At 56.2% G+C, this 25,488-nt stretch overlaps 1 protein-coding gene across 2 annotated transcripts; it reads left to right on the top strand.

Annotated features, from left to right (window-relative positions):
* The first annotated feature begins 269 nt into the window (after nucleotides 1-269).
* LOC119105961 (oxidative stress-induced growth inhibitor 1) lies at nucleotides 270-25,488 on the top strand. Of its 2 annotated transcripts, XM_037229546.1 has the most exons (6): nucleotides 270-298; nucleotides 12,182-12,360; nucleotides 16,765-16,928; nucleotides 20,471-20,641; nucleotides 21,596-21,748; nucleotides 22,382-25,488. In XM_037229546.1, exons 2-6 carry the CDS (start codon nucleotides 12,300-12,302, stop codon nucleotides 23,318-23,320), a joined length of 1,488 nt encoding a protein of 495 aa, XP_037085441.1. In that variant the 5' UTR covers nucleotides 270-298; nucleotides 12,182-12,299; the 3' UTR covers nucleotides 23,321-25,488. The 2 variants fall into 2 exon arrangements, with proteins under 2 accessions (XP_037085441.1, XP_037085440.1); XM_037229545.1 differs by lacking the exon at nucleotides 270-298 and having other exon boundaries at nucleotides 12,105-12,360.

Raw genomic sequence — 25,488 nt, forward strand, 5'->3', positions numbered from 1 at the left:
CGGAATCTTGCATCTCTAGGGTGTCCGGTCCCTACCGACGCGCCGGCGGACTGGCTATTGACACATGTCGCTGGTTGCTGGTTACACGCAGGCAGGCCCGTCGGCGTCGGCGCAGCCGGCGGGTTGGCTCGGCTCGGCTCGTCCGTCTCCATGGTGACGTGACGCCGGCACACACGCGTGAGGCGCGCCACGCCGCCGACCGCCAGAGGAGCTGCGGTCGCGGCCGGCCGAGCCGCGCGCCCCTCAGCCAGACCTGGTGTCGTCCCGCGCCGGCCGCCAGCGCACCGCCCGCCCGCCGGTGAGTGGACGAGGGGTGCCCCCCTTCCCCCGCCCGGCCCGGACCGGCCCGACTGCCAGGTGGTAGCGAGGGGATCAGCCTCTCAGGGAGGGGGTGGACGGGGTGTGCGATGTAAAGAATGTCTGATCGGATTGGGACGGAGATCACCCGGTGTTTGCCGACGAGTTCAGACATTTGAGCTGCAGCTGTGCGGGAGACGAGTCCAGACATTTGAGATGCAGCTGTGCTGGGGACGAGTTCAGACATTTGAGCTGCAGCTATGCTGGAGACGAGTTTAGACATGTGATCTGCAGCTGTGCTGGAGACTTGACGTTGGAGGCAGCGCGAGCGTCCGGACGGCATTGTCTGTGGGTTCCGTAGTGAATCTGTTCGTGTTCAGTCGCATGTGTTCTGTTGTCATTTACTGACCATAGCATTACCGATGGCGCAACTACGCCTTAATTGTTCCCTGGGTTATGTTCTGTCTTAGTGCCATTTGAGATGTCTAAAGCCCAAGCCCAATAGTTCAACCTGTCAAAAAACTACGGGGGTCTGAGCCAAACCGACCAGTGTCAATTACACCCATACTCATACCGTTTGTTTGCAATTGGACTCTCGACAGGGCCGGAAATAATCTCTGCTTTGTTTACAGTTGCTTGCCTAATGATGATCTTTTTTGTTCTGCTTGCTGCTCTGGCCATCGGTGTCAAACCAACATTCGAGGACCGGCTTGCAGACATGTGCCTGGAGCCACCAAAAAGATCCCAGCATCCGATCCCTGAAACATGAAATCCCATGGGAGCCTGGATCCACCCGAGGGGACAGGCACATGCCATTCACATTCAGGCAATCCAGACGCATTCTGGATTGTGCAGAATGGGCATTGTCTGGGTCGGCACCCGCTGGGGTATTCCGCCGCCGGTAATTGCGCAGGGGAAGAGTTATAAGACATACTATTCTATTAGAAAGACACAGTACATATCTCAGGATACACCGGTCAGATCGGAAAATGGAAATAGCAATCGATGGCCATGGCCAGTCTTACTCAGGCATCCTTGAGACGTCCGCTATGCGATCAATGATATCACTGGTTACGCAAAGCGTCTGTCAGCGCCTGTTATGTTCATTGTTTATTTCTGAGACCAATCGCGAGCAAGCGAGTGTGCCCCTTACGCGTTACAATCATGCCATGACCGCCACGAGGAGTCAGGGTCGTGTCGGGGAAAGGTCACGGAAAGATCTTTGCCAGAGATGTGCCTGATGATGAGCCGGGTATTTAGATGCCTCAGGCTCTGACCCTCGTATCGTAGCGGCTCACGACAGCGGCTCACCCAGGAACCCTTGGGTTGATGTCTGCGTGGGGATCAATGGCGTCAAAGCTTCCTCAACATCACTTGATGGTTGGCTTCCCACCCAACCGACATTCATTAGTTTTTCACCATTTGGTCTTGGCCTGTTCCTGCATTAATATATATATATATATATATATATATATATATATATATATATATATATATATATATATATATATATATATTTATTTATCATGACCGTGAAGGACGGTATGCTTGGACGTTTAAGAAGCGTTGTACCTATGAGCTCTTTATATTATTTAATAAATGAACAACAAATGAATTACCGAGAGAGCGGTTTAAGTGAGATTAACATCGTACCCATTCATAGCACCCTCAAAGAGTGTGTCAACTGACCACTTCTCAACTAAGCAAAATTGTTTTAAAAGCCCGCCCGTACGGCTCAGGTGGTATGAACGAAACTCGGAGGGTTGCGTATATCATATCCAACGGTCGTGAGTTTACAGTCATTGTTGCTGTATGGCGGGCGACATTTTAGAAGACTGCGTAAAAATGGAGGTTGTATGCAAGAAACTAAACAATATGTCTGAGAAAGGTGCAGTATGTGCCGAATGCTGATCTTTATCCAAAAGTTACTCGCAATTGTGTGTCGTGTAACGTGGCGATACGCTACTTCAAGGAGTGAGCTGCACACATCCAGCGATGAAGTTTCTACATTTCGGTCGCGATCCGACGCCTTGACATGTGACACAAACACTGTGAAAGCAATCAGCTTGGGCAGCAGTCATTATCCCGGGTTCTAGGAGTTCGTCACTTCGAGTGGGAGGGGTGGGGGGGGGGGGGGCGAGGTAGGGGCGTGGCTGGTTCGGTGGTCCAGCCAGGGTTGACAGGGGCGGCGGGCGGCGAGGCCGCTCCGACCTGGCAGGGGCCGACCGTCTGCCGCGGAGTCTTCGCCGTCAGGTTTGCGTCCTGATACGATCTGTTCCTGGGCCCGACCGCCACCTCCTTCAACGCTGTCTGAGGACTGCCCGGTCAAACATTTCTTTCGTGTCGCGGAGGGTTGGGCGCGTGTGCTGGTTCTAGTGGTGACATCCAGAGATTTTATGAATCGCATCGCTATTGATGAACCTGAAGAGCCCCTCTGGCAACCACAGGTGATATTCTCATGACTGTTTTCCGGTCACTTAGCATGCCACGTTCCACCGTGTTATCAACTCCATGACATTATGTATACACCTGAACCAAAGCCAGTTGTTTTTATGCATTTCTCTAAGCCTCTCCACGATTTGACAAAGTCGCGTCAGGCAGGCAGCCTCCATGATGTGTCGCAACGATCGGCCAGTAATGCATCAGTCAGCGAGCTTGGGGCTTTGCGGCGTCACCATATCGGACATGGCATGTCCGTATGGCAGCACACCAGCAGCGCGGCATGCTCATCACAGACTACAGCAGGGCCACAGCCACAGCCATGTGGTTACCGCAGATGGTCGGGCTGCTGTGGTTACCGGTGACGTCCGAGTTGTTCTGGCTACCACAGACGGCCGGGCTGCCGTGGTTACCACAGACGTAACGGCTGGGCCAGCGGGTGGCTGGGCCGGTTTGGTTCCCTCAGACGTCCGAGCTGGCCTGGTTACCACAGACGGCCGGATAAACGGCCGAGCTGCCGTGGTTATCACTGACGTCCGAGTTGGTCTGGCTACCACAGACGACCGAGCTGCTGCGGTTTCCACTGACGGCCGAGCTGCGGTGGTTACCACAGACGGCCGGGCTGCTGTGGTTACCACAGACGGCCGAGCTGCTGTGGTTACCACTGACGGCCGGGCTGCTGTGGTTACCACAGACGGCCGGGCTGCCGTGGTTACCACAGACGGCCGGACTGCTGTGGTTATCAGTGACGTCCGAGTTGGTCTGACTACCACAGACGACCGGGCTGCTGTGGTTACCACAGACGGCCGAGCTGCTGTGGTTACCACTGACGGCCGGGCTGCTGTGGTTATCACTGACGTCCGAGTTGGTCTGGTTACCACAGACGGCCGAGCTGCTGTGGTTACCAGTGACGCCCGAGTTGGTCTGGCTACCACTGACGGCCGGGCCAGCGCTCATTCGACGCCCGACCTGTCGCCATGTTTGCACGCGCTGCGTAATGACCCGCCGCGTCCGCCCACCACCGTTGGGACAGCGGCAGCGGATCGCACCGCCGGGATCGTCTGACCCACGTGGTCGCGTTAACCCCTCCCCCTCCCTCGGCGCCTCGCCTGCACCGACGTTCCGGTGGTATTTTTACCCTCCTGTGCGGGCTCGGGCAGACCGACCGGTTTTTTTCTGCGCCCGGAGGATGAACGTGTTGCGGTGGCGGACCACGTGACCCTGTGTCCAGACTGCCATCGACCCGGCCGGACAGATGGTCGGGCAGAGGGCCGGGCAGGGGGCCGGGCAGGGAGCAGGCAGAGCCGGAGCCCGCTCCTCACGGACGCCGGTATTCTCCCGGGACCTGCCCGGCCGGCCCCGGAGTCGCGTCGTCTGATTTAGGTACTGGCCTCCTACCTGACGTACGGCGGTTGCGGCTGTAGGTGGTGTGATTCATGGACACTGGGAAGCTGAGTTGTGGCGCTCAGGCCCCCATTCTTGGCCACCATAGGTTACTGCTGTGTGTCTGTGGAGAGACTACGTGGGGGATGAGAAAACGCATCCTACCGCTGTCAAAAACCACAGCCCATATAGCAGACATGATGAGTGATGTAGATCAGTGCAAAACTGTGACTCGAGTTCATGGTGAAATTAAGGGCAGTAATAAAACATTTAATGGTACGGTGTTCATTGCGTCAGAAGACAGAACAGACGCAAATGTGCTGTTTTTTACCCCAGTTTGTCATATTCCATTAAACTTTTGATTGCCGTTTTTCTGCATGTTGTGATGAACAATGCCTGTTTTTCAGACCCTGCTCTCTCTTGTCGAGTTTTAGACATTTAGGATGTGGCATGTATTGCCGCCAATTGAGCCGAGTTGCGGTATGTACATTAGCCTGAGACATCCACTGCTCACAAGTCATGTTTCGATGGTTCGCATTCATGTCTGTCCTCTAGTTGTAAATTACATTCGCATGTCCATTTTCTTTGTTCTGGTTTTCTGTGTTGAGTTCTTACATTTTTATCACAAGCTTCTGCAGTCTTTTCGCAGTGAGAGGGGCTTGCTGTGTGCATTATCTCAGCCCGAGCTGGCAGCAGTGATTCGGCGAACGTGCTCGCCGCCGTGAATGTCGTCTGTTCAGCTGTTGGCCATCATTTCTGGCCAAAGTCGGGTATACAAATACAGATGTACCGTCGCGCGTCTCACGGCGAGCTACCTGACGCTGTTCGTGCCTCCTAACACATCCTCCGTACACTTGCCGAGACACGGACGCCTCCTCGATATTTGGTTGGCCGCCCCGCACCGCGGCTGGGAGACGGGACCGGTGATCAGGGACGGGACTTCCCTGACGCCGCGGTGAGCCTGTCTGATCAGGGGTGGCCCCGTCCCGATCAGGGACGGGGCCGGTGATGAGGGACGGAAAGGGCGATCAGCACGCACAGGTGCCGAACTGTGAGGGCCCGCCTTGGCGTCTGGCACGTCCGCAAGACCGCCCTCCCGCTCTGCGATTGGTGCCGCGTCGGCCGTCCTTCGTCCGCCAGAGGCGCTGCTATCTGATGCGTCAGCGCCGGACACCGGGCCTGGCTGGCAGCAGGCTTGATGGGCGACGGACCTGGTCAACTCCTGATCGGGCAGATCGGCTGAGAGGTCAGCTCGTGATCTGGGCAGGTCAGCACGTGATCAGCCAGGCCGAGCGGCAGGTCAGCTCGTGATCGGACAGGCTGAGCGGCAGGTTAGCTCGTGATCGGACAGGCCGGGCGGCAGGTCAGCTCGTGATCGGACAGGCCGGGCGGTAGATCAGCTCGTGATCGGACAGGCCGGGCGGCAGGTCAGCTCGCGATCGGGCGGCAGGTCAGCTCTGGCGGCAGGTCAGCTCGCGATCGGGCGGAAGGTCAGCTCGTGATCGGACAGGCCGGGCGACAGGTCAGATCGCGATCGGGCGGCAGGTCAGCTCGCGATCGGACAGGCCGGGAGGCAGGTCAGCTCGCGATCGGACGACAGGTCAGCTCTGGCGGCAGGTCAGCTCGCGATCGGACAGGCCGAGCGGCAGGTCAGCTCTCATTCGCGCGGCAGGTCAGCTCTGGAGGCAGGTGAGCTCGTGATCGGACGGGCCGGGCGGCAGGTCAGCTCTGGCGGCAGGTCAGCCCGTGATCGGACAGGCCGAGCGGCAGGTCAGCTCTGGCGGCAGGTCAGCCCGTGATCGGACAGGCCGAGCGGCAGGTCAGCTCTGGCGGCAGGTCAGCCCGTGATCGGACAGGCCAAGCGGCAGGTCAGCTCGTCATCGGACAGGCCGGGCGCCGCCACGCTGGCGGTGGGCACAGGTCTAGGGTCCGCCGTCGGTGGCCGGCCGGCGGGCCGATGCGCAGCAGTCAGGTGTTGCGTAACGACCTCCGCTAGCGCAGAGCTAGGGCTTTTTCCGCAGCTGCGGACCAGCGCTGACCACTGTTTCGGGGGCAGGCGGATTAAAACTGCTTTGTCATCGCATACGGCCCCTCGCTCACAGCGTCCGCGCGGTATGCCCCCTGGCAATCTGGCCATTACAGCTGTTGATACGCCTTCCAGTCGGCACATGTCGGCTGACCGCCGAGCAGTCCCGGCGTTTTTCACATGGTAATCCGTCAGAGGCCTGCTGGATGGTCTGCACGTGGTCCAGAGGGCGGTACGTCGTCTGCCGTATGGTGGTCACTCACTCAGTCACACGGCGGTTGAACGTCGCCCATAAGGCGATCTGTCGTCACGCACAGCCTGACTGTTCAGATATCACTTCAGTGTGTTGTCTTCCGGGCGTGGATTCCGTTGGTGGCCTGAAGAGTGCGTCAATTGTCTTTTCCCTGGGCTAGTCCGCTCTAACCCCTCCCCCTCTCCCCTCAGTTGTCCGGGTGGCCGGGTGTGTCAGGCGCGCCTCTGCCCTCCGCCGGGGCGCCTCTGCCCTCCGCCCTCCGCCCTGCTTCGTCCTTGATCTAGTCCGGTTGCCCTGCGGTACGTGTTGCCATCCCGCCTGACGTGGTCACGGCAGACTTGGCTGCGCGCGCCACGCCGCACACCGGTGCCAGACGCCCCCCCCCCCCCCCCCCGCCCCGCCGCCGCCGCCGCCGCCGCCGCCGCCGTCTGCCGGCCGGGGCGCGCCAGACCTGGTGTAGCCGGTGGATAAGTGTGATTAGTCCCCTGTCGATCGCTCAGGCACTGGCATCGGAACTGCGATGCTCTGAGCAGGGTCTCGTACAGCAACAGAGGGAATTCATCATGGTGGCCTGCGTCCTACTACGGACGCCACCGAACAAATGACTACGTTTGCAAGATTCCGACTGTTTATGTTATCGGAGAGTAGGAGAGATATTATGAACACCATGAGCCGATGGTGTGCATGACGTCGCGCATGTTACCGTGGCTCATCTCGTTTACAGTTGTAAACACACTAGCCAAAACTGGGGCCTGAAGGCCGGGTTGTTACCGCACGCCTTGCACGTACTCGTAAGCAGTCATTTGGGACGCACTCGATGGTATCATTTATGAACTTGGTGTGCGCTGTGCATCATAAGTGGCCCTTTTGAAGTGATGTAGAAATGTTGCGCGAAATAAACCCGCATTCAGTGGTGTTTAAATGCTTCAGCGTAATTGCTTAACGCTGCCCATCGTTGTCAGAGTTCATCTTCATTTGTTAATGTTGTTCTCCACTGGTGCCGTGTTCCCTTCGCTACTCTGTCAAAAATGTTTCAACAGCCAGATGTAGTGTATGCCAAGCACGCGGTGCATTATATAGGCTATTGTTACTAGCAGCGTGATCACCCGTAATCTGTCTGTCGCTAGACCGGCCTTGTCCTGGCTACTGGTTCTGGGTGGATCGCCTGGCGTTGCAGGTCGCGAAAGCAGTTGTGGCGCGCTTAACTTTTTCAGATCCTGTTGTGCTTTGCTGTGGACAGTTGGATAGGCTTTGGTGCCTGAACACTCAACCACGTGTTGTGTCCTGTGTTGTTTTGAATCGATGCAGACGTTTCCACTCAGCTTTAGGCCTCTGGCTCGGGGGGGGGGGGGGGGGGGCTCGATCTGCGTCCGAGACCCTCGAGCTATCGTTCGCCTTGGGGTCGCGCAAAGTGGTTCCGGATATAACTGGTTTTGGCACTGTTTAGCTGGAGCAGCATTGGGAGATTTACACACAGTCTTACAAAGGCAAGCGGCCAGTGGGCGCGTCCTACCTCTGCGAGCGACGCGGCCGGCCGCATTTCCGCTGAGGGCGAGCGTGAGTGATCTCGCGTGGGCGCCAGCAGCACTAGCGTGCGTCAGTGTGCTCTTGTGATCTCAACGCAGCGTCAAGCTGTCACTGTTGTGACGTCAGATGGCCATGGGGACTTGTTGACTGCTGACTTCTGCCCCTAATTGAGCAGTCTACATTCATTCTTTCGTAGGAAGAAGTCGCAGTAAAAAAGTGTTTTAGATTTGATTTTTTTTAAAGTTACATAGAATAAGCTTACAAATTCGGAACCTAACGTCACTGAGTATGTTGGCTGCGGATATGCGGAATCCAGTATTAAGACAACACACCTTGTGTCGATAAAAGCGTCTTGAAAGCCCACTGATATGCATGCCTCCGTTTACCGTGGAGTGGTTTCCGCCGTCCGTTGGTCGCGGCGAGTAACAGCGTTTGTCCAGCCCACCCAGCTTTTGAGCGAAACATCAGCACCTGTCGTGATATCCACTGGTAACGTACCCGGGCATGGCATCCCATGAGCTCCGCGAGCGGAGCATCAGCACCTGTCGTGATATCCACTGGTAACGTACCCGGGCATGGCATCCCATGGACCCCTCCAGCGGAGCATCAGCACCTGTCGTGATATCCACTGGTAACGTACCCGGGCGTGGCATCCCATGAGCTCCGCTAGTGGAGCATCAGCACCTGTCGTGATATCCACTGGCAGCGTACCCGGGCATGGCATCCCATGAACTCCGCCAGTGGACGGCAGTCATCAGGTGGTGTCAACAGAGGGACAGCTTTACCGCCTCAGGCTGTCAGGTGCCGGCCAGTTTGTGTCTGATGTCTTTCATATGATCGTTTGTCTTGTCGTGAGGCCCCCGGTCTTATCCAATGTTATTCAAGGTTGTGTAAGGGAATGGATGGCCACCGGACTCTCGTCCGGTACGTCGCCTCTTGTTGACTCTCCAATCGGCTGATGCTTGTCGGACGCCAGGGGATCTCCTGCGAGAACGTTTGACATGGTATAGCTTATCCCGTCAAACTGGAAGACGCCTCAGATTTCAATGATAGCATTTTCTGTACGGCAAGTGGCAAATATTTGCGATCTTTTAAAATGATTTTCCACGAGAGGCCGGAACAAATTATGCTTCATTTGACTTCGCCCCATTCACCTCCCACCACCCTCCCCCCAATGACGGGCTTGGTCCTGAGGGAGACTTGAGACTACACTGGGGGCTAAGCCTCTCCCCCACCTGCTACCATGCTAGAGAGGCCCCTGGTGGTCTGCGTTGGCGTCTGCCATTTTTTTTCTTTTGACGTTTCGCGTCCGTCACCATGGAGCGACCGTATTGCGAGAGGAAAGCTTTTGCCGGTTGTGCTGACGACAATACTGGAATGACGCATCCTGTCCACCTAATTAACTGAGTTAATGCCAGCCTTTTCTGTCGCCCTGCCAAGGGTGTATTGATCTCTTTCTTGCGTCTGTCGTGGTCTGAAGAAAGCCCTCGGGCCCTAAGGGGAGAGGTGCGGAAACTGGGAGGGGGAGCCATGAGCCCGCAGGAGACTGAGCCCGCCCAACTTTCTAAAAATTGACATTGGCCCATGGAGCCAATGCCAATTTTCAGAAAAGAAAGACCACCAAAATGGTTCCCGCCCCTCCCCAGCTCCTCCCAGCTTGTGGGAACTTCCTGTGCCACCGTCCGAGAGTGCCCATTTTCTGAGCCGGAGGGCCTGGGCTGGGCCTGCTCTGGCCGCAGTGACACACATTCTGACTGATGGACTCTGTCCCGGGCGGTGACCGCTTGGTTTGGCTGGCAAGGCTGGACAAAAAGCCTGCTCGCCGCTCACACCCGTTCCTGGAAATATCTGTCGTGGACCACGCAGTATTAGGAGGCGGCGTTCCTGGTTTGGTCACGATTTCAGGCTCTTCCAGATGCTGTTCTGTCATGTTCTTGTGCCCGGTACAGAAGACCGCCTTCATCCCGAGACTAGGGATGCAGGCAGAGTGCTGTAACAGAACGGGAAAGAGGCGCAGGGCTTGACGAAGGCTCTCGTTAACCCCCCCCCCCCCCCCCCCAAGAAAAATGTGTTGGGTTGACCCACGTTATTTCGAAAGGCTCCATTGTCTGAGTTTCTTACCCAGTTGCTTCGCCGGGTGTGAGCATGGTGGACCTGCTGGATAGAGCACCAAAGAGACTCATCACTTTTTCGGGACAGGAGCCGCTTGGTAAGGACGCCAGAAGTCCATTGTCTGTCCCGGTCAGGGGCTGACAATGTTTTTCGTCACAGCCCACGATATCTACCGCTTACTTTCCAGGCGGCACGGGGCCGAGACCGTCGATGTGGAGGCTTTCAGTGGAGTGCAGAATGCATCAACCCCCACTCTGACGCGGGGATCAACGCAAGGAGCCTTACTGACAACAAATGGCCCCTTGCCTGCGGCTGGGAGTCTCTTATCTGGCACAGGGACCTCAGTGCGGCTTATCTGGTCCCGGGTTCGTGATTGTGTTCCCCTGACTGAGACGGGGACCTTCTGTTATCTTACTGTCTTATTTCGGATCATTTCAGAGTCAGTTGGCACATATCCTTTCATTGTCAAAGTGCCCTGACCAACGCCGGAGGCCTTCTGACGGGACCAGTGGCTGTCCCTGTTCAGCAAATAAGCCCTTGGCCGACACTGGGCCATTGGCGGCAAAGGATCCCTATTACGTGCTGTGGTGCTGATGATCGACACAGGGGTGCTCGCCATCTCAGAGGCTCGAGCAACGCAGGAAGCCCATTGACTGACATTCGAACGTGACGCGACGTTGCGGGCTGGGGCCTTTGTGTCCGATCTCCGACCAGCCCTTCGTGTCCTGCCATGGGACCCTTCATCGCCGGTGCCGAGTGCCCCTCGTGCTCCTCGGTCAATCCCATGCGCTCCATGCCTCTCAGCTGCGCCTCCGCCGCACCGGCACCGGAGCGTCGGTCCAGCTCCCTCCTGAAGTCCGCTCTGGTCGCCGGCGCACAGCGACCGGACTCGAGCGGCAGGCCTCAGTGGCGGCTGCTCCACCGTCCCGATGGTACGCTGGCACGCCTCCGTGCGGACCGACGCGGGGCTCGGTGTGTTTGTGCGGTGTGCGGTGTGCGATGTGCGGTGTGCGGACTGATCTGGGGCCTGGCGTGCGCTGTGGCCATGAGACGCTGCAGTGATCGTGATCCCAGCGCTCGGCCGGGCCAGCGCTGACCTTGCCGCCACCACACGCGGCGCACATGGCGCTTCCTTCCGCTGCCCTGGTCTCCCACGCGCCCGCCCACATCGCGGTTGGCGCTGGTGCGTGTGCGGCGCCCATATGTAAGCGTAACGGACGCCGAGATGCTACTCGTTCTTGGATGTAGTCATGATTGAGCAGGATGGGGAGTGAGTTTTTTTCGGTGTTAACCGGCTGAATTAGTTTCTGCCAAGTAGCTACCAACACTGCAAGTAGTGCCTACAGTGGGTGCTCTGAACCCAAAGCCACGATGAAAACCATTCGGAATACATACATGAGAAATTAAAAAAGACCTTTTTCTAGGCCACAGGCCATGTCACGTGGCAACGGCAGTTTGTGACGTAAATGGGACCAATAAATACAAACGACCGCGTGGCGACTGGAGCTGGCCGATCTACCCTGTTCGGCTCCTAGCTGAACCTGACCCATGAAACATTTGACGGCTCCTAACTGGAGATGGCTGGTCTACCCCGTAATGGCTCCCAGCCGGAACTGGCCGATCTACCCAGTGGCGGCTCCTCGCCGTAGGTGGCCGATCTGCCCTGCTACGGCTCATAGCCAAAGCTAGGCGATCTACCCCGCTACGGCTCATAGCCGGAGCTGGCCGATCTAACGTTTAGGCAGTGGCTCACTGCCTTCACCCATACAGTCGTGACTCACGTGTAGTCACATGCATCACTGTTTGCTGTGGACGCTGCCGGCCACTGTGTGGTGATCGCGATTGTAGCGGCTGATGGCGTCGATCGATGCCGGTGCCGCCGGGCTATCGCGGCCGTGGCCGTGGCCGGCCCTCAAGGCCTGCGCACTGCCGCCCCGCCCCACATGAGTCAGCTATTTGTCGCCGTCGCATGTGTCGCGCGGTGGCGAAGCCCGTGCAGACGCGTGTGGCGTCCCGTGACGAGACGTTGGCGGCGCTCGCTACGCCGGCCTGCCGCTGACGCTCCGCCCCGCTCGGCGCCGTCTCTGGCTTGGCGCCGCCGCGCCGTGTCCGCCCTCCGACGCAGCTCTCGCCCCGTGCGCCAGGTGTGCGCGCTCCGCCGTCTGGTGCGCCATGCTATCAGCCGGCTGAAGGGGCGTGCAGCGGCCTGCCGGAGGAGTACTGCCTGCGCCCGGCGCGTGACACTGGCCGGCCGCCGCAAGCATGCGTACCGCCTCCGACCAAGAGCGGCGCGAAGCTCAGTTCCACGATGTCGTCATCATCGGTGAGTGGATGTCACGTTATTGTGGCGTGAGCCGGTAGCTCGCATGTCAGTCGATATCGGTGCATGGTTCTTCGCGATAGCCGGTTCTATTACCTGTGAGCGCTTCCGAAGCCACTCAGCAGATGCCTGGTTTGGGAGCTGATAATGCACTGGGATCCGGAGCTGCGCAAACTGCTTGCGCGGTCCTGATAAGTCTGGGCTTGGAGTGCTGTGTTAAACTTAGGCCTTGCTTTTGGATGGTTTGACCCACCCCGTTCCAAATGTGTTATTCATTGCATTATTCATAATGATATGAATATATATATATATATATATATATATATATATATATATATATATATATGCTACTTATGAGGCACATAAGAGGTTGTACTTGGGCGGCAGGTTTGTTTGTGCAAAAGTTTTTTCTCGAAATTACAACATATTTGTTTTGCAATGTCCTCTTACTATTCTAGATCTTACGAACACAATTTTCCCGATGTGGCTCAATGCGAATTTTAAGCTATCCAACTGTTTGCAACGGTTCATGCTACATAGAACATCGTTTGACAATTTAAATAAGCATGATATTCAAATGACATTAGAATAAAATCAGAACAAGGCATACACTCGGTATAGGTCGATCGCACGGAAAATTCGCATTGAACCGATCAGGGTGGTTCAGACAAAACCGTATGGCCTCGTGCAAAATTTCTGAGGGAACCCTCAGTCAGAAAATCTTCACATTCTGGCTGCATACGTCAGACTGTAAAGCAAGCGGAGTGTGCCCCCTGCGGTGACCTGGCGGTTGATGACAGGGTCGTTGTCGCGGATGTGCGTGTACTGTTTCTAGCGTTTGGAGCCTCCGCCTGTCAGAAGAGCAATAGGCGAGAATGTTGGCGTTATTAATCATAAGTTGTCAGCTTATTTGGCTGCTGTGGCCTCCTTGAGATGGTGAATAGGGCCTCCATCTCAAAAGTGTATCGGAACTTGTCTGCTGAGGGTCGTGTTCGTGTGGCCTACGTAGATATCATTAGGACGGTGCGCATAATCACCGGTGTTGAAGCGAAAGTTGTGTACTACATTGGCAATTTTCAGCACAAACGGGTCATAACGTAAGTCATTCTTCATGGCCAAACTGTTCATTCACTTGCTCACTTGTAACTTACGTCTTACTCGTTACCTCTCATTGTCTGATGATACCCCGTGTCGCACGAGACGTTGCAAACATTTGGATGTGTAATACGTATCATGTGGCCACATGAGAGGAAGTGTGTTCGTTAGGTCGATAATGTTCAGAAATTGCACAATAAATATGATGTCATTTGCGACACTTTTGGCATCCAATAGTTTCGAAATCGAGGCACTTAAAATAACGAAAAAACGCAAAAGAATACTTCAGGGTGTCAAAAAACTCGTTTTATGTTTGTTATGGTTTGGTGGGCAAATTTCGGTCTGGGAAAAACCGCCATTAACTTTCGTCCCCCTCATCAATTAACGCAGTTCCCCATAAATTCAGTTTCGTATGTTCTATTTGTGTTGTGTATTTCAGATGTCTTTGTTCCATAATTTCACAGTTAATCTCGTAACAAAATCGAAATGGGAGCATCGTTTTCTCTCAGTTCTGCAAGTCAAACAAGTGAACGTAAACTTAAATTGTATATGTCTTACTTCGTGGTTGGTGCATCGCGTTAGTGTCACGAAAAAGTTGTGTAGAGGTCAGCACCGACAGCATTCACGTCATGCCGTTCCTCGCGGTAAAAGTATTTTTTTAGGGAACAGATACCGCACACGGCCGCATCGCTGGGGAATCCGGTCTTTGGCGCTGGGACGAGCGTGACCAATTCACCTTCGAAGCGCGGCTGGCGGCACGTGTGTGTGTACGCGCCTTTGAATGAGTCCTACCACGCGGGCCGCGTCGCACCGCTCCACATGCGCCGCGTCGCGCCTCTTGCACGTGTGCCGCCTCGCGCCTCACGTGCCGTGCTTCGTGGCCCCACGGCGGCTGATGGCACCGCGAAACCTGCCAGCCCTCCTGTTTCTGTCGCGACTCGCGAGGCGCGCGAGTCTGACGTTCTCCGGAAGCGTCGCAGGCCCCCACGCCGGACTCGCGGCGTAAATCAAGGCCGACGTTTGGTTATTTTTCCGTCAAGCGTCTGGCATTGTATGGTGCGCGCGCGACCTTGTGGAGGTCGTGAGGGCCAGCTGTGGCGATGGCGTTACCAGCTCAGACCACTCTCCGGAGGGCCTGTGTCGCCGCCGGCCTCATGTCGTCGTACCAGCTGAACGGATGTTGTGCGTGGGGCCAAATATTTGCTGATCAGCAATGCGTTGAACAAATGGCATACGCGTCGTCCGTCATGCCGCCGTGGACGCATGCTGCTGACTTGCGGTAACATGGATTGCATATTGTATGCTTCTGTGAGACGCGGTCCATAACTCATCATCCATAATCTCGTTAAAGCTATTAATCAGCGGTCGATATGGTTCAAACATACACCAATATAAAACGATAACTAATATCAATAAAATGGCATGAAACCCAATGGCTCCTGCCACACGATTAGGTGGCGCGGTGGGTCAAGTCATGCCATTTGGCGGTCAGTGAGAGAAGCTCCGGGAAATTCCTTATCAGCAAATGTGTTGTGCCCGCGCGAGTCGGGGCCGCGCCCAGCCCGTGTGAGGCCCCGACATATTTTCGCCATCGCTGGCCCCGACATATTTTCGCCATCGCTGGTCCTACGGCGTCTTGATGTCAACATTATGATGCATGTACGACTCAAACCTTTTGCGGCCTCCTGCGTCGTACCGGCAATAGTTGTAAAAGTGGTCTGATGTTGTCTGACGTGGTAGCATCGCGTTTTGATGTTTATGTGGATGAGGCAAGGGGTTTTACCCATCGTCGTACAAGTATGCTGTGTTGTACCGCTACCACGTTTGCCTATGTCACACAGGCATTATGTGCAGTTTTTGTCATGTTAAGCCACTTTCCTCAGTTAACAAAGCAAAATCCATTGATGTTTTTTTTCGTGCTGCTACACTAAATCACCGCTGATGAGATTCTGGCGGCAGTTCTTTTCCATTTGTATTTGTTGTTGGCAATCGCTGTTTTTTAAGCGCTGTATTGTCACCGCGTATAAAAGCGTAGGCGCACTGTGCTACTGCGTTTACCTACTCGTCATCTGGTTATGTAATAGTTATCTGCCTGTGGATGTCCGGTGCCGCGGATTTAGAGCGAGGCCGTTGTCTCCGGCCATTATGGAAATCCATCGTCGCGGTTATGGCTCGGAGGCATGACTACGCCGACCGGCCGCAGGGCACCTGCCTGCGGACCTGGGAGTTAGATGGCTGTGAGCACGCGTGCATGTAATGAGCCAGGTAGTCCAATGCACCATGCGATTTGGCCGAATGCCCTAAAGCACGGACGTTGCCCCAGCTATGTCACCATAAGTCGCACGAACGTCCAGTTCACCAGAATAGCTCGACCCCGCTTGTTAATCTGCATGCAGTACTGTCTCATGCATGCCTCGATGCAATTGGCAGTCTTAGAGAATGACATCGATGCTATTACTTGGGAGTTCTTACGTGGAAAATTAACGACCTACAGTCTACCGGGAGGTATCGGTCGATCGGCGTTATTATGCAAGCGCTGATTATGCTGGGAAAGCTTTGAGCGTAAGAACTCCCAACCCATGTTGCGCAAAAATCAGGAGCTCATGGCCTTCCTTGCTGGCATGGAGAATGACCTCGGCACATGACTACCGCGGCTGGCGCGGTAATGAACATGGCAAGCCTCCTGTGCCTCGTGTAAGCGTCCTGTGACTAAAGTATGGATAGCTGAGACGTTGTTGTATCTGGTTACCATGGGACCATACACCCTAGCAAGCTGGCGTAATGTATGGTTTGCTGTATTGAACCACGTGCAAAAACAAAGCCGGCACATGTCGCTGTGGAGCCGCCCAGTCGTGGCAGTTGTCATGGGAATCGACTTACTGTATTCATTTGGTTGCTGAAGCATTGATCCTAGCAAATCACTTGATAGCGCATGTACACCTATGCATGCACCGTTTATCAAAATCTAAAAAACGTGCATTGCGTGTTTGCAATAGTTTTGCTATCCGAAAAATCTGCTGTCATGTTTATCACAGCCTGGCCATGTGCGAAATCTGCTGTCATGTTTGTGTCAATGATATTTGCCTTTCTCGTCAACACTCCTTTGTGCGCTGCGACCAACGGTTCAACAAGAACGGAGCTCTGGCCGCGCACTTCGCACGTCGAACGGTTTCGCCGACAAGTCAGATGTTTCAGATATCTCTCCACTGCCAATGAGCTGAGACTGGCATTAGGAGAAGGACAGTTGTGCTGGCAGCTGCACTGGCTACCGCCACTGTCTGCTTGTGAGGCCGGCACGGTTGGTGTTGTCAGGCAACGGTCCGTCGGCCATCACGCTCTCGTACCTGCTGGCGGGCAACTGGCCGTACTACTCGGGCGGCGGCGGCGGCGGCCTCATCCCGGCCTTTCTGCACCAGAAACTGGAGACGGCACCGGCTACCTCTCTGCTACAGCACGACCTGGAGCACCTGTCCGAGGTGAGGATACAGAGCACTTTTCCGGGGTGAGGACAATGAAAGCACTTGACCATGGTGAGGACGCTGACCGGTCTGCGGCAGCACCCCGAGGACATGTCTAAGTTGAGGACACTGACCGGTCGCGACCATCACCTGTCTAACGTCGGGATATTGATAGCACGCTTAACCTTCGCCAAGTAAAGGAGTGGATGCTGTCACCCAACAGATGATTTCTAGCCTTAGAAAACAGACAGTAGGCAGCGCTGTGAGACTTGGTGTAGCTGATGTTCCTGTCAGATTACTGAGGAAATGATGTTTTATCTCGGAAGACTTGCGGAGCCATTTTTACGACATCACCGATGTATATTCTTTTTGTTATGTGTCCTGGCAAGTTTAAGTTCGGTACATATTTACGCAACTGTGCGATGTGGTCACTTGGGTCAATACTTCACCTTGGACTTTGGGAAGGTCCAGTGTCCGTCGTATTGCATGGCCCCCAGCTGCTTGCGGCTTATGACGCATGCACTATACAGATGCTGGCTTCCTGAAGAAAGGCCTCGCTTGTCATGCAATGTACATATACTACCCACTTAGAGCAAGACCCTGCTTGTCATGCACTGTATAGATAACGGCCACCTGGAGCAAGACCCTGTTTGTCACGGGCTGTCCAGATGCCGGCTACCCGAAGTAATAACCTGCTCATCACGCACTGTATGGATAACGGCCACATGGAGCAAGACCCCGCCTGTTATGCACTGTACAGATGACGGCTGCTTGAAGCAAGGCCTCGCCTGTCATGCGCTGTAGAGCTTACCAGCGTGAAAAACGACTGTGATTTTGCGAAGGCCTTGTCCGTGATCACGGTCGAAGACGTGAGCTATCTAGAAGGGCCTGGCGTTATGTGGGGCACGTAACGGAGACGCAGGGCTCTGTTCCGCCCCCTTGGCAAGTGTCGGGACTACGGGACATTTGGGGAAGCACGGAATAGCAGTTTCAAGGACTACACCTATTTTCACTTGTGTTTGACGCGTAAATCGAAGCGCTCCATCCAGCGACTTCGGTCTCATCATACTCGGAATATCCCGACCGTTCCCAAGTTTCCGGTTGGGGAACGCCTGGGGATCAGTAACAAAAATGAGACATTGCGCTTGGGATTCTCAACCGTTTTACATTCGCATTCATGTTCATTGTATTCACGAATCATTCTAACAGGTGGTTTATTATTTAATTCGGTTCGGTTTGGTTCGATTTGATTCGGTTTGGTTCAGTTCGGCTCGGTTTGGTTCGATTTGGCTTGGTTCGGCTCCGGAACTTCTCCCAATATTTCCCCCAAGCGGGTATCCGGGTTGTGTTCCGAGCTGCCTATGGCGCTTACGCACTGCAAAATGACTCCCCCAAGCCAATACCATATTTGACGTTGGGGAATGCCCAGTAAAATCCCAAGTTTCGCGGAATGATGGCCGACGGCAGGGATCGATCGGAAAATGCCGCAGCAGAAGGCAAGAAATGCATCATGTGGCCCACTGCTGCTCCCAGACTCCTTCCCACTCACACCCCCAATAGGGTTCCTCACGCGCCCCTTGTCAAGAAAACTACGTAAGCACGTATGGCGTTAATAGAACGAGTAGTCTCCTGATGCTCACTCCTTTTTTCCAACCTGAGTGTGCCGAAAGCCACACAGCCGCGCTCCGTTGCTGTCTTGCATGAAAGGCTGCATGGGCCCTGTTGCGACCGTTGTGACTTCGACCCGCCACTGTTGGAGGCGCCGCGACCGTGACTGTGACCGTGACCGTGCGTGGTGTCGGGCCGTGCCTGCCCGCCACTCCGCTGGGCAGTGAGCCAGCGCCGCCCTACGCGCCACTGGCCATTCCCGGCCCTCGCTAATGACTCTAACGAGCCTGTACACCTGCCGCCCTCCCAGCGACAGGCGGCCCGTTGGGACGGGCTCCCGCCGATCCGTTGTCCGGTCGCTTGTCCGGAGCCGGCCCCCGCCTGTCGGGACTGCCTTGTCAGACTTCGGCGGTGTGGCCGGGTCCGCTCAGAACCAAGCCCCCCCCCCCCCCCCTCCCAGCACCGCCTGACCGGTCGAGTGGCTCGCCGGTGACGTCATGCATCGTCCGGGTCACGCGGCCAATGGTGGCCCGGGTCGCGTGTGGACGCGGACAATGCCGCCGGTGTACAGGTGCCGCCCGCCGGCGCCCCGACCAGCGGAAGGCGACAGTGGAGCCCCGGCTATTCTTGGCTTGCGCTGATGTCTGTAAATCATGTCATTCAGTCTATAGGTAGGCCGAAATGTGTTACCCGATGTTGATCTATTTCGCGACAGACTGACCAATGCTTCAGAAGGCACGCATGCTGTGCCGCCGTAAGAGCGCATTTCGGAAGTCCCTTGTAAACAAAGCTGGACGTGTGAACACCAAATCGCACACGTCTCCAAACATGGCCCCTACGGCACATGGTGGCGATCGCCAGCGCATCTCAACGAACCAAAATCGGTTAATTTGGCCGAGAAAAAGCGCACGATGTTTTTAGCCCGCCGCATCGTCTGTAGTCTGCCCATTCAGCCAGAAAGTGGGCCGTCTCTGTCAGTCGATGTCCGCTCTCAGTCATGGGGGTGGATCACCGTTTCTTTGATCATAAACAACCTATCATCCATCCCAGCCGGGCTTCAGGCGAACAGGCCTCCATTGGCCGTTTTTTCCAAGCACTGCAGCCGTCCCCATGCAAGTTCTCGTAACGACGGTGCGTAGGCTGCCTTCTGGTATATTTAGTGTCCGTGCCATAGCGTGCAGCTGGAAGGTTCGGAACGTGCCGAGGGCGATGTGCTTCTCGTGTCAGCTGACGTCATTCAGACTCGCCGAGTGTGAGGGTCGCCGGTATGATAGTCCGCCCGAGTGTGACGGCCTTCGGTGTGATAGTCCGCCCGAGTGTGACGGCCGTAGGTGTGATAGTCCGCCCGAGTGTAGTGGCTGTCGGTGTGGTAGTCCGCCCATATGTGGCGGCCGTCGGTGTGATAGTCCGCCGAGTGTGACGGCCTTTGGTGTGATCGTCCGCCCGAATGTGACGGCCGTCGGTGTGGTAGTCCGCCCGAGTGTGATGGCTGTCAATGTGATAATCCGCCCATATGTGACGGCCGTCGATGTGATAGTCTGCCGAGTGTGACGGCTGTCGGCGTGGTAGTCCGCATCCGCCCGAGTGTGACGGCCGTCGGTGTGATATTTCGCCTAACTGCCAACGCTGCACCATAATCGGCGGTGTTCAGTTGAAATGCAGACTAGGGAGCCAATACGACATTTTCATACTGGTTTTGTCAAAGTTGGCCTGATCTGTGATCGGATGTGATCTGAAGTGATCTGATGTTCTCTGTGTGGGTTGATCTTGTGTGCCCAAGCTATTTACATCGAGTACTTACTGAATTACTGACTGATGAAACTCATCCTTACATTGACTTACCATCACGACGTATCCTGGTGGCCATTTCTCCATGACGAGCACTTGCTGATGACGGATTCAGACCGCCGATGGTTGCCTGGATGCTGGTTGATGGTTGCCTTCCGTCGCAGGGTCTGGAGGGTCGGTCCAACAACCCGATCTCCGTGCTGTTCGACACGCTTAACCACCCGGGCGCCGACCTCGGCTCGGGCGAACAATCGACCGTAACCTGGGTCAAGCGGGAGGAGAAGGCGGTGGACCACGTGGTGCTGGGCCGGGGCCCTCCTGGCGGCGTCTGGCAGGTCAGCAGCGGCCGGGGAGCCAGCTGGGCCGGTCGACTCAGCGGGGCCTCGGACGTGATCCCGTCAGCAGGGTGCGGAGGTATCGGACGTAGGCTGGCTGGGCTGGTGTTCTCAGCGGGGCCTCGGACGTGATTTCGTCAGCAGGGTGCGGAGGTATCGGGCATGGGCTGGCTGGGCTGGTCTTCTCAACGGGGCTTCGGACGTGATCCCGTCAGCAGGGTGCGGAGGTATCGGTCGGTTGCAGAATATGATGCGGATGGCCCTAGCTAATTCAGATCCGTTCCATATATTTGCATTGCTAAGCATTTAAGGGATTTCGCCGCTACGCTCCATTCAATGTAAATGCAGTCTTTGTCTACAGTCTGTCTACAGTCTGTGAGTGCTTTCGGCTTGTCTCCCGTCCGATCACGTTTTCGCCCGCTGCCGGCATCATTTGAAATGTTTGCATTGTAGACATTTCGGCCTGGCCGGAGACACCAAAGGTGACCCGCGTCAACCGCTACCGTTTCGTAACTCAGCACTGAGAAACTGGACCGGGTGATCGGACTGCGCGCCCCTCGCCTTGTTTGCCTGCTGATTGTGACCTCTAACGATTTCGTTTATGTTCAGTTCCCTGCGTTATATCCACTCTGTCAGACAATTACTTTCCCTGTAAACTACTAGCCGGTCGTGTTCTGTCCTCCAACGAGCCGTCTGCTCGGTTTAGATATACAGACTAGCTTGGTGGCATTGGTCGCAAGCTGTAACTTGTCTGGTTTAATTGGCTTTCATTTGGTAGCAGAAACCGATATTGGGCCACGTCTCTCTGAGCCCCACTAGCTCATCTCTGATGTCGTGTTGCATTATGCAACGCGACAAACTGCTCGAGGGTGTGCAGCAGTGTTTCCGATCTGTCAGCCCGACATCGGTGTCAGCTTGCGGTTGACCCTGGTCTGACGGACTCTTCGCTGGCAGAAAATGGCCGGCGACCTACTGACGGTGAGCCTGGGCAGCTGGATGGAGCTGCCTGGGCTCGGCTTCCAGCAGTGGTGCGTGGACAACCAGCGCTCACGGGCTCGTGTGGCCGACGTGGCCCGCTACTACGCCGACTACGTTCAGACCATGCGGGTACGGCTCGTGGGACACCAACGGCAGCAGTATGAAAAACCGACATTAACATTTTTTCTCTGGGCCTACTGTCCTTTGTTTTCACGGCTATAGTCATGGCAAATATTCAATATCTTTTATTCATTTCTTATACGCGTGTCGTCACGTGATGTTTTAAAATGACTGACGATGAAAAAGTTGTTTGTGATGGTCCATTCTGCATTCTTTTGTGCCGTTTTTTCTTGAGAGCATCACACGTGTTTGGCAAGTGGTTCGAATGTCCCTTGGGCTGCTTTGTACGCTCTCCGACGTGTGGTTGTGGATCTTGTGGGTCTCCATGTCACACCCGTGCATTGTATGTGGTGGGTAGCATTGCGTGGCCTATTTGGCCGCCGTCTTGGCACCGCCTTTGAGACCGGTTGTCTCACCGTTGCCTGTCGTTGATAATATACCGCTTGGCTTGTCTGACCGTATGCATGTTCGCGGCCAGTGCCGGGCGTAGCGAGACTCTCTGTCGTCCTGGCCGTCGCCCTCGGCCCGTTGCCCTCCTCGTCAGACGTGTGGCCCGTTCGGTCTGTGTCGGGTGCAGCTGCGCCTGTGGCGGGCCGTCCCGCCGCCGCCGTCGCCTGACGTCACCGCCGCTTGTGCCGCCAGCTGACGTCACACTTCCGCGACTCTTACCTGGTGACGTCACTGCGGCGGTACGGCTCGAACCCCGAGGACGACCGGCTCACGCTGGTGCCCGGCTCTGGTCAGCCGATCAGCCAGCGGCCGGCGCCCGACGCCCAGCCCCTCTGGCTGGTCGAGGGCTACCGCGCTGGCGCCGACGACCTGCTGGAGCGCTTCTGCTTCGCCAGTCGGCGCGTGGCGCTGGCGTGCGGCACGTCCGACGTGCCGTCGCGCCTCGGCTGCCTCGGCGAGGCGCTGCCGTTCGTCTGCCACACGCTCTCCAGCATGGAGGCGCTGCTGGCGTCGGGCCGCGTCGCCGGCCCGCTGCTGGTGGTCGGCGCCGGCCTCAGCGCCGCCGACGTCATCCTGGCGGCGCGCGCCCGCCGCCTGCCCGTGATCCACGCCTTCCGACGGCGTGCCACCGACCGGGCGCTCATCTTCTACAGCCTGCCGCGCGCGCTCTACCCAGAGTACCACGAGGTGCATCAGATGATGCGCGACGGCGGCCGCAGCTGCTCCCGCTACCGGGCGCTGCCGCAGGCGCGCGTCACGCGCATTGGCGAGAGCGGCGCCGTCACTTTGGCCACGCCCGAGGGCGCCGTCACCGTCAACGTCAGTCACGTGGCTGTCATGATCGGGGCGCGGCCCTGCCTGGAGTTCGTGGCCGAGCCCGAGGCGCTCGGCTCCCGGTCTGGCGAGCCGATTGATGGCCGCCACAACCCGGTGCAGGTGGACGCGTTCACGCACGAGGCGGTGCACGCGCCTGGCCTGTACGCGATGGGGCCGCTGGTGGGCGACAACTTCGTGCGCTTCGTCCAGGGCGGCGCGCTGGCGATCGCGGCGCACGTGTGCGGCCAGCGCGCAGCCGAGCTCGCGCCGGCAGAGGGCGCAGCCGCGCGCGGAGCCTCTGAGCTGAGCCCCTGAGCGGCCCACCAGGTCGCGCATCGGGTCTTTCACCTCTTTTTGGTAGAACGTAGTTCTTCGGTCCTGCGAACCACTTTTGCACTTTCATACTGCACGTTCATCGTAGCACCGTGTTGTTGGCGAGCCGCCCGTCGCCGTTCGGGCGCGATCGGTGCCCTTGGCGGGCTGTGGGTGCCATCCGCGGGGGAGGGGGTGCCGCGCCCTCGGCCGGCCCGGACCGGGACGAGCACTGGCACTCGTCAGGTGGGCTGTGGCTGGGGAGTCGCTGGGAACGCACCGTCGAGGAGGACCACGGTGATGGCGGAACATGGCTGGAGCAGGCGTCTCCAGACATCAGTCGCGGTGCCCTGCCTCTGAGTGGGGCCGGCCGTCGTGCCGACAGGCAGCGCAGTCCCGCCTTGCAGCCGGGAGGGGGCGGGGGTCCGGGTCCGAGCTGGTCGTGCCTAGCTCTGTCCCATGACCTCGGAAGGGGTTCTCATGACCAGGTGGGTGGTCCCGGCTGGCCGGAGGTGTCGTGGATGGAGTCGAAAGTTATCGAGTTGCTCAGGCTGATAAATGCGTTCAGAGCTCACGAGTGCACGGTCGTACATTGCTCTGGCCTTTTTGGAAGCATTTTTCCACGCGTCGTTATGGCTACATGTAGTTTTGGCAGTATTCTCTCGGCGGAATGTTTATTTTTCCAGTTAGAGACCAATGACCGCTCCATGCGTGATTTCTCTCCAATCACATTATAGGGGCCAATATCCGGTGGCTTTCTCCATAGTCGCAGACCGTTTATGAGCTGGAGCGAGAGTGCCGTTTCGCTTGGGTTTTCGTCTGGGCGCAGTCTTTCTGTGTGGAGGTGGGATAATTATAGTTTGCATCAAACCGCAGATAATCATTCGCCCACCGTCTTTGTGTTGGGCTTGTAGACTGAGGATCAGCCATAACTGGAGACTGCCGCCTGTTAGTGTCAGTATTATTGACAGACTAGCCGTCGTCGGCTCTTGCTAGCTGGACTCTGGTGTGGACAGTGTCTGTTAGCCCATTCGGCGACTGTGTTTCGGTTACTACTGCCAAGTGTTGTTTGTCCGCCTCGTTCACATCACGTCTCGTGCCGGCGGCGCCGTTCCAATCCCCTACGGTCAGGACCAACCTCTGCTACCGACCGCGGTCAGGGCAGATGGTGTGCAGTGGGCGAGGCGCGGGAGCCCTGCAGCGCGTCAGGCGTGTGCTGATGTGAGGACCAGCTCTTTTGGCCTGCTGCGCCGGGCTGTCCTGCAGGGCGTAGTTGATCTGACTGAGACGCCGAGCCGGGGTGGTCAGGGAAGAGGCGGCCAGCGGGCGCGTTTCTGTCACTCGCACCCCTCAGTTGTCGGCAGGAGCGGGCGTCATTCCCAGCGACAATGCTGAAACTACGTTTCTGTCCGGTGGTAGAAGACCTGCGGTGCGGTTGGTTTGTAGTGCCTATTTTGCCACATTCATCGTCGTAGTCGACCGGGTGACGGTAGACTTTGACAACATGCCTAGTTTTCGCCGAGTTTTTTCGAATGTCAATACAAGTAGCACGAGCCGTGACTGATGTGGACATGGTTTACTTCTGTACTGGATGATAATGTCCGTAAGGGCCGTATGCCGATTATTTCTGACCAGGACGTTGTTTTATGTGTTTTTATTTAGCAATCATTTACGTGGCCTATGGAAGCAGCTGCCCATGAATCCTCTGCAACTTCTGTTCTCATGAAGAAACAACGGCATTCGTTCCAGCGCACACGAACAAGCTAAAATCGATGTTTTTCGTTGTCTACACGGTGAGCTCGTAATTTTGTGATTCATTTTGAACTAAGATGGTGGCCGTGGCTATAACGTCAACGTTCTCGGAGATTGCGACAGCGCTCACCTTGTCTTAGACGGAAGATAGGGTGAAAAAAAATGGTAGCATGTTTATATGTTTGTGTATTATTTACTGGGTAGCCTGCCTGTTGCATGCTTGGATCGTTTTCGGCCTGATGATACGAAAGTGAGTTTGTGCTACCAGCATGTTCAATGTTTCGGGGAAATTAAAAACAAATGGAACGAAGTACTTGGATGTGTTTAATCCGGTCACCGCCCAAAAGGATTGAACCTGAAGGCTGTTACATTGAACACAGTGATATTTCCTTAATACAATTCGGTCGTTACCTCTCGAA

This window comes from Pollicipes pollicipes, unplaced genomic scaffold, assembly GCF_011947565.3.
Source record: "Pollicipes pollicipes isolate AB1234 unplaced genomic scaffold, Ppol_2.1 Scaffold_6138;HRSCAF=7277_pilon_pilon_pilon, whole genome shotgun sequence".
NCBI lineage: Eukaryota > Metazoa > Arthropoda > Thecostraca > Pollicipedomorpha > Pollicipedidae > Pollicipes > Pollicipes pollicipes.

Excerpts from the sequence above, each read along its gene's own strand:
- LOC119105961 (XM_037229546.1), top strand. The coding sequence starts at position 12,300 with ATGCGTACCGCCTCCGACCAAGAGCGGCGCGAAGCTCAGTTCCACGAT. Across the intron at positions 12,361-16,764 it reads CCACGATGTCGTCATCATCG|GCAACGGTCCGTCGGCCATC; the intron begins GTGAGTGGATGT and ends TGGTGTTGTCAG. Across the intron at positions 21,749-22,381 it reads ACTACGTTCAGACCATGCGG|CTGACGTCACACTTCCGCGA; the intron begins GTACGGCTCGTG and ends TTGTGCCGCCAG.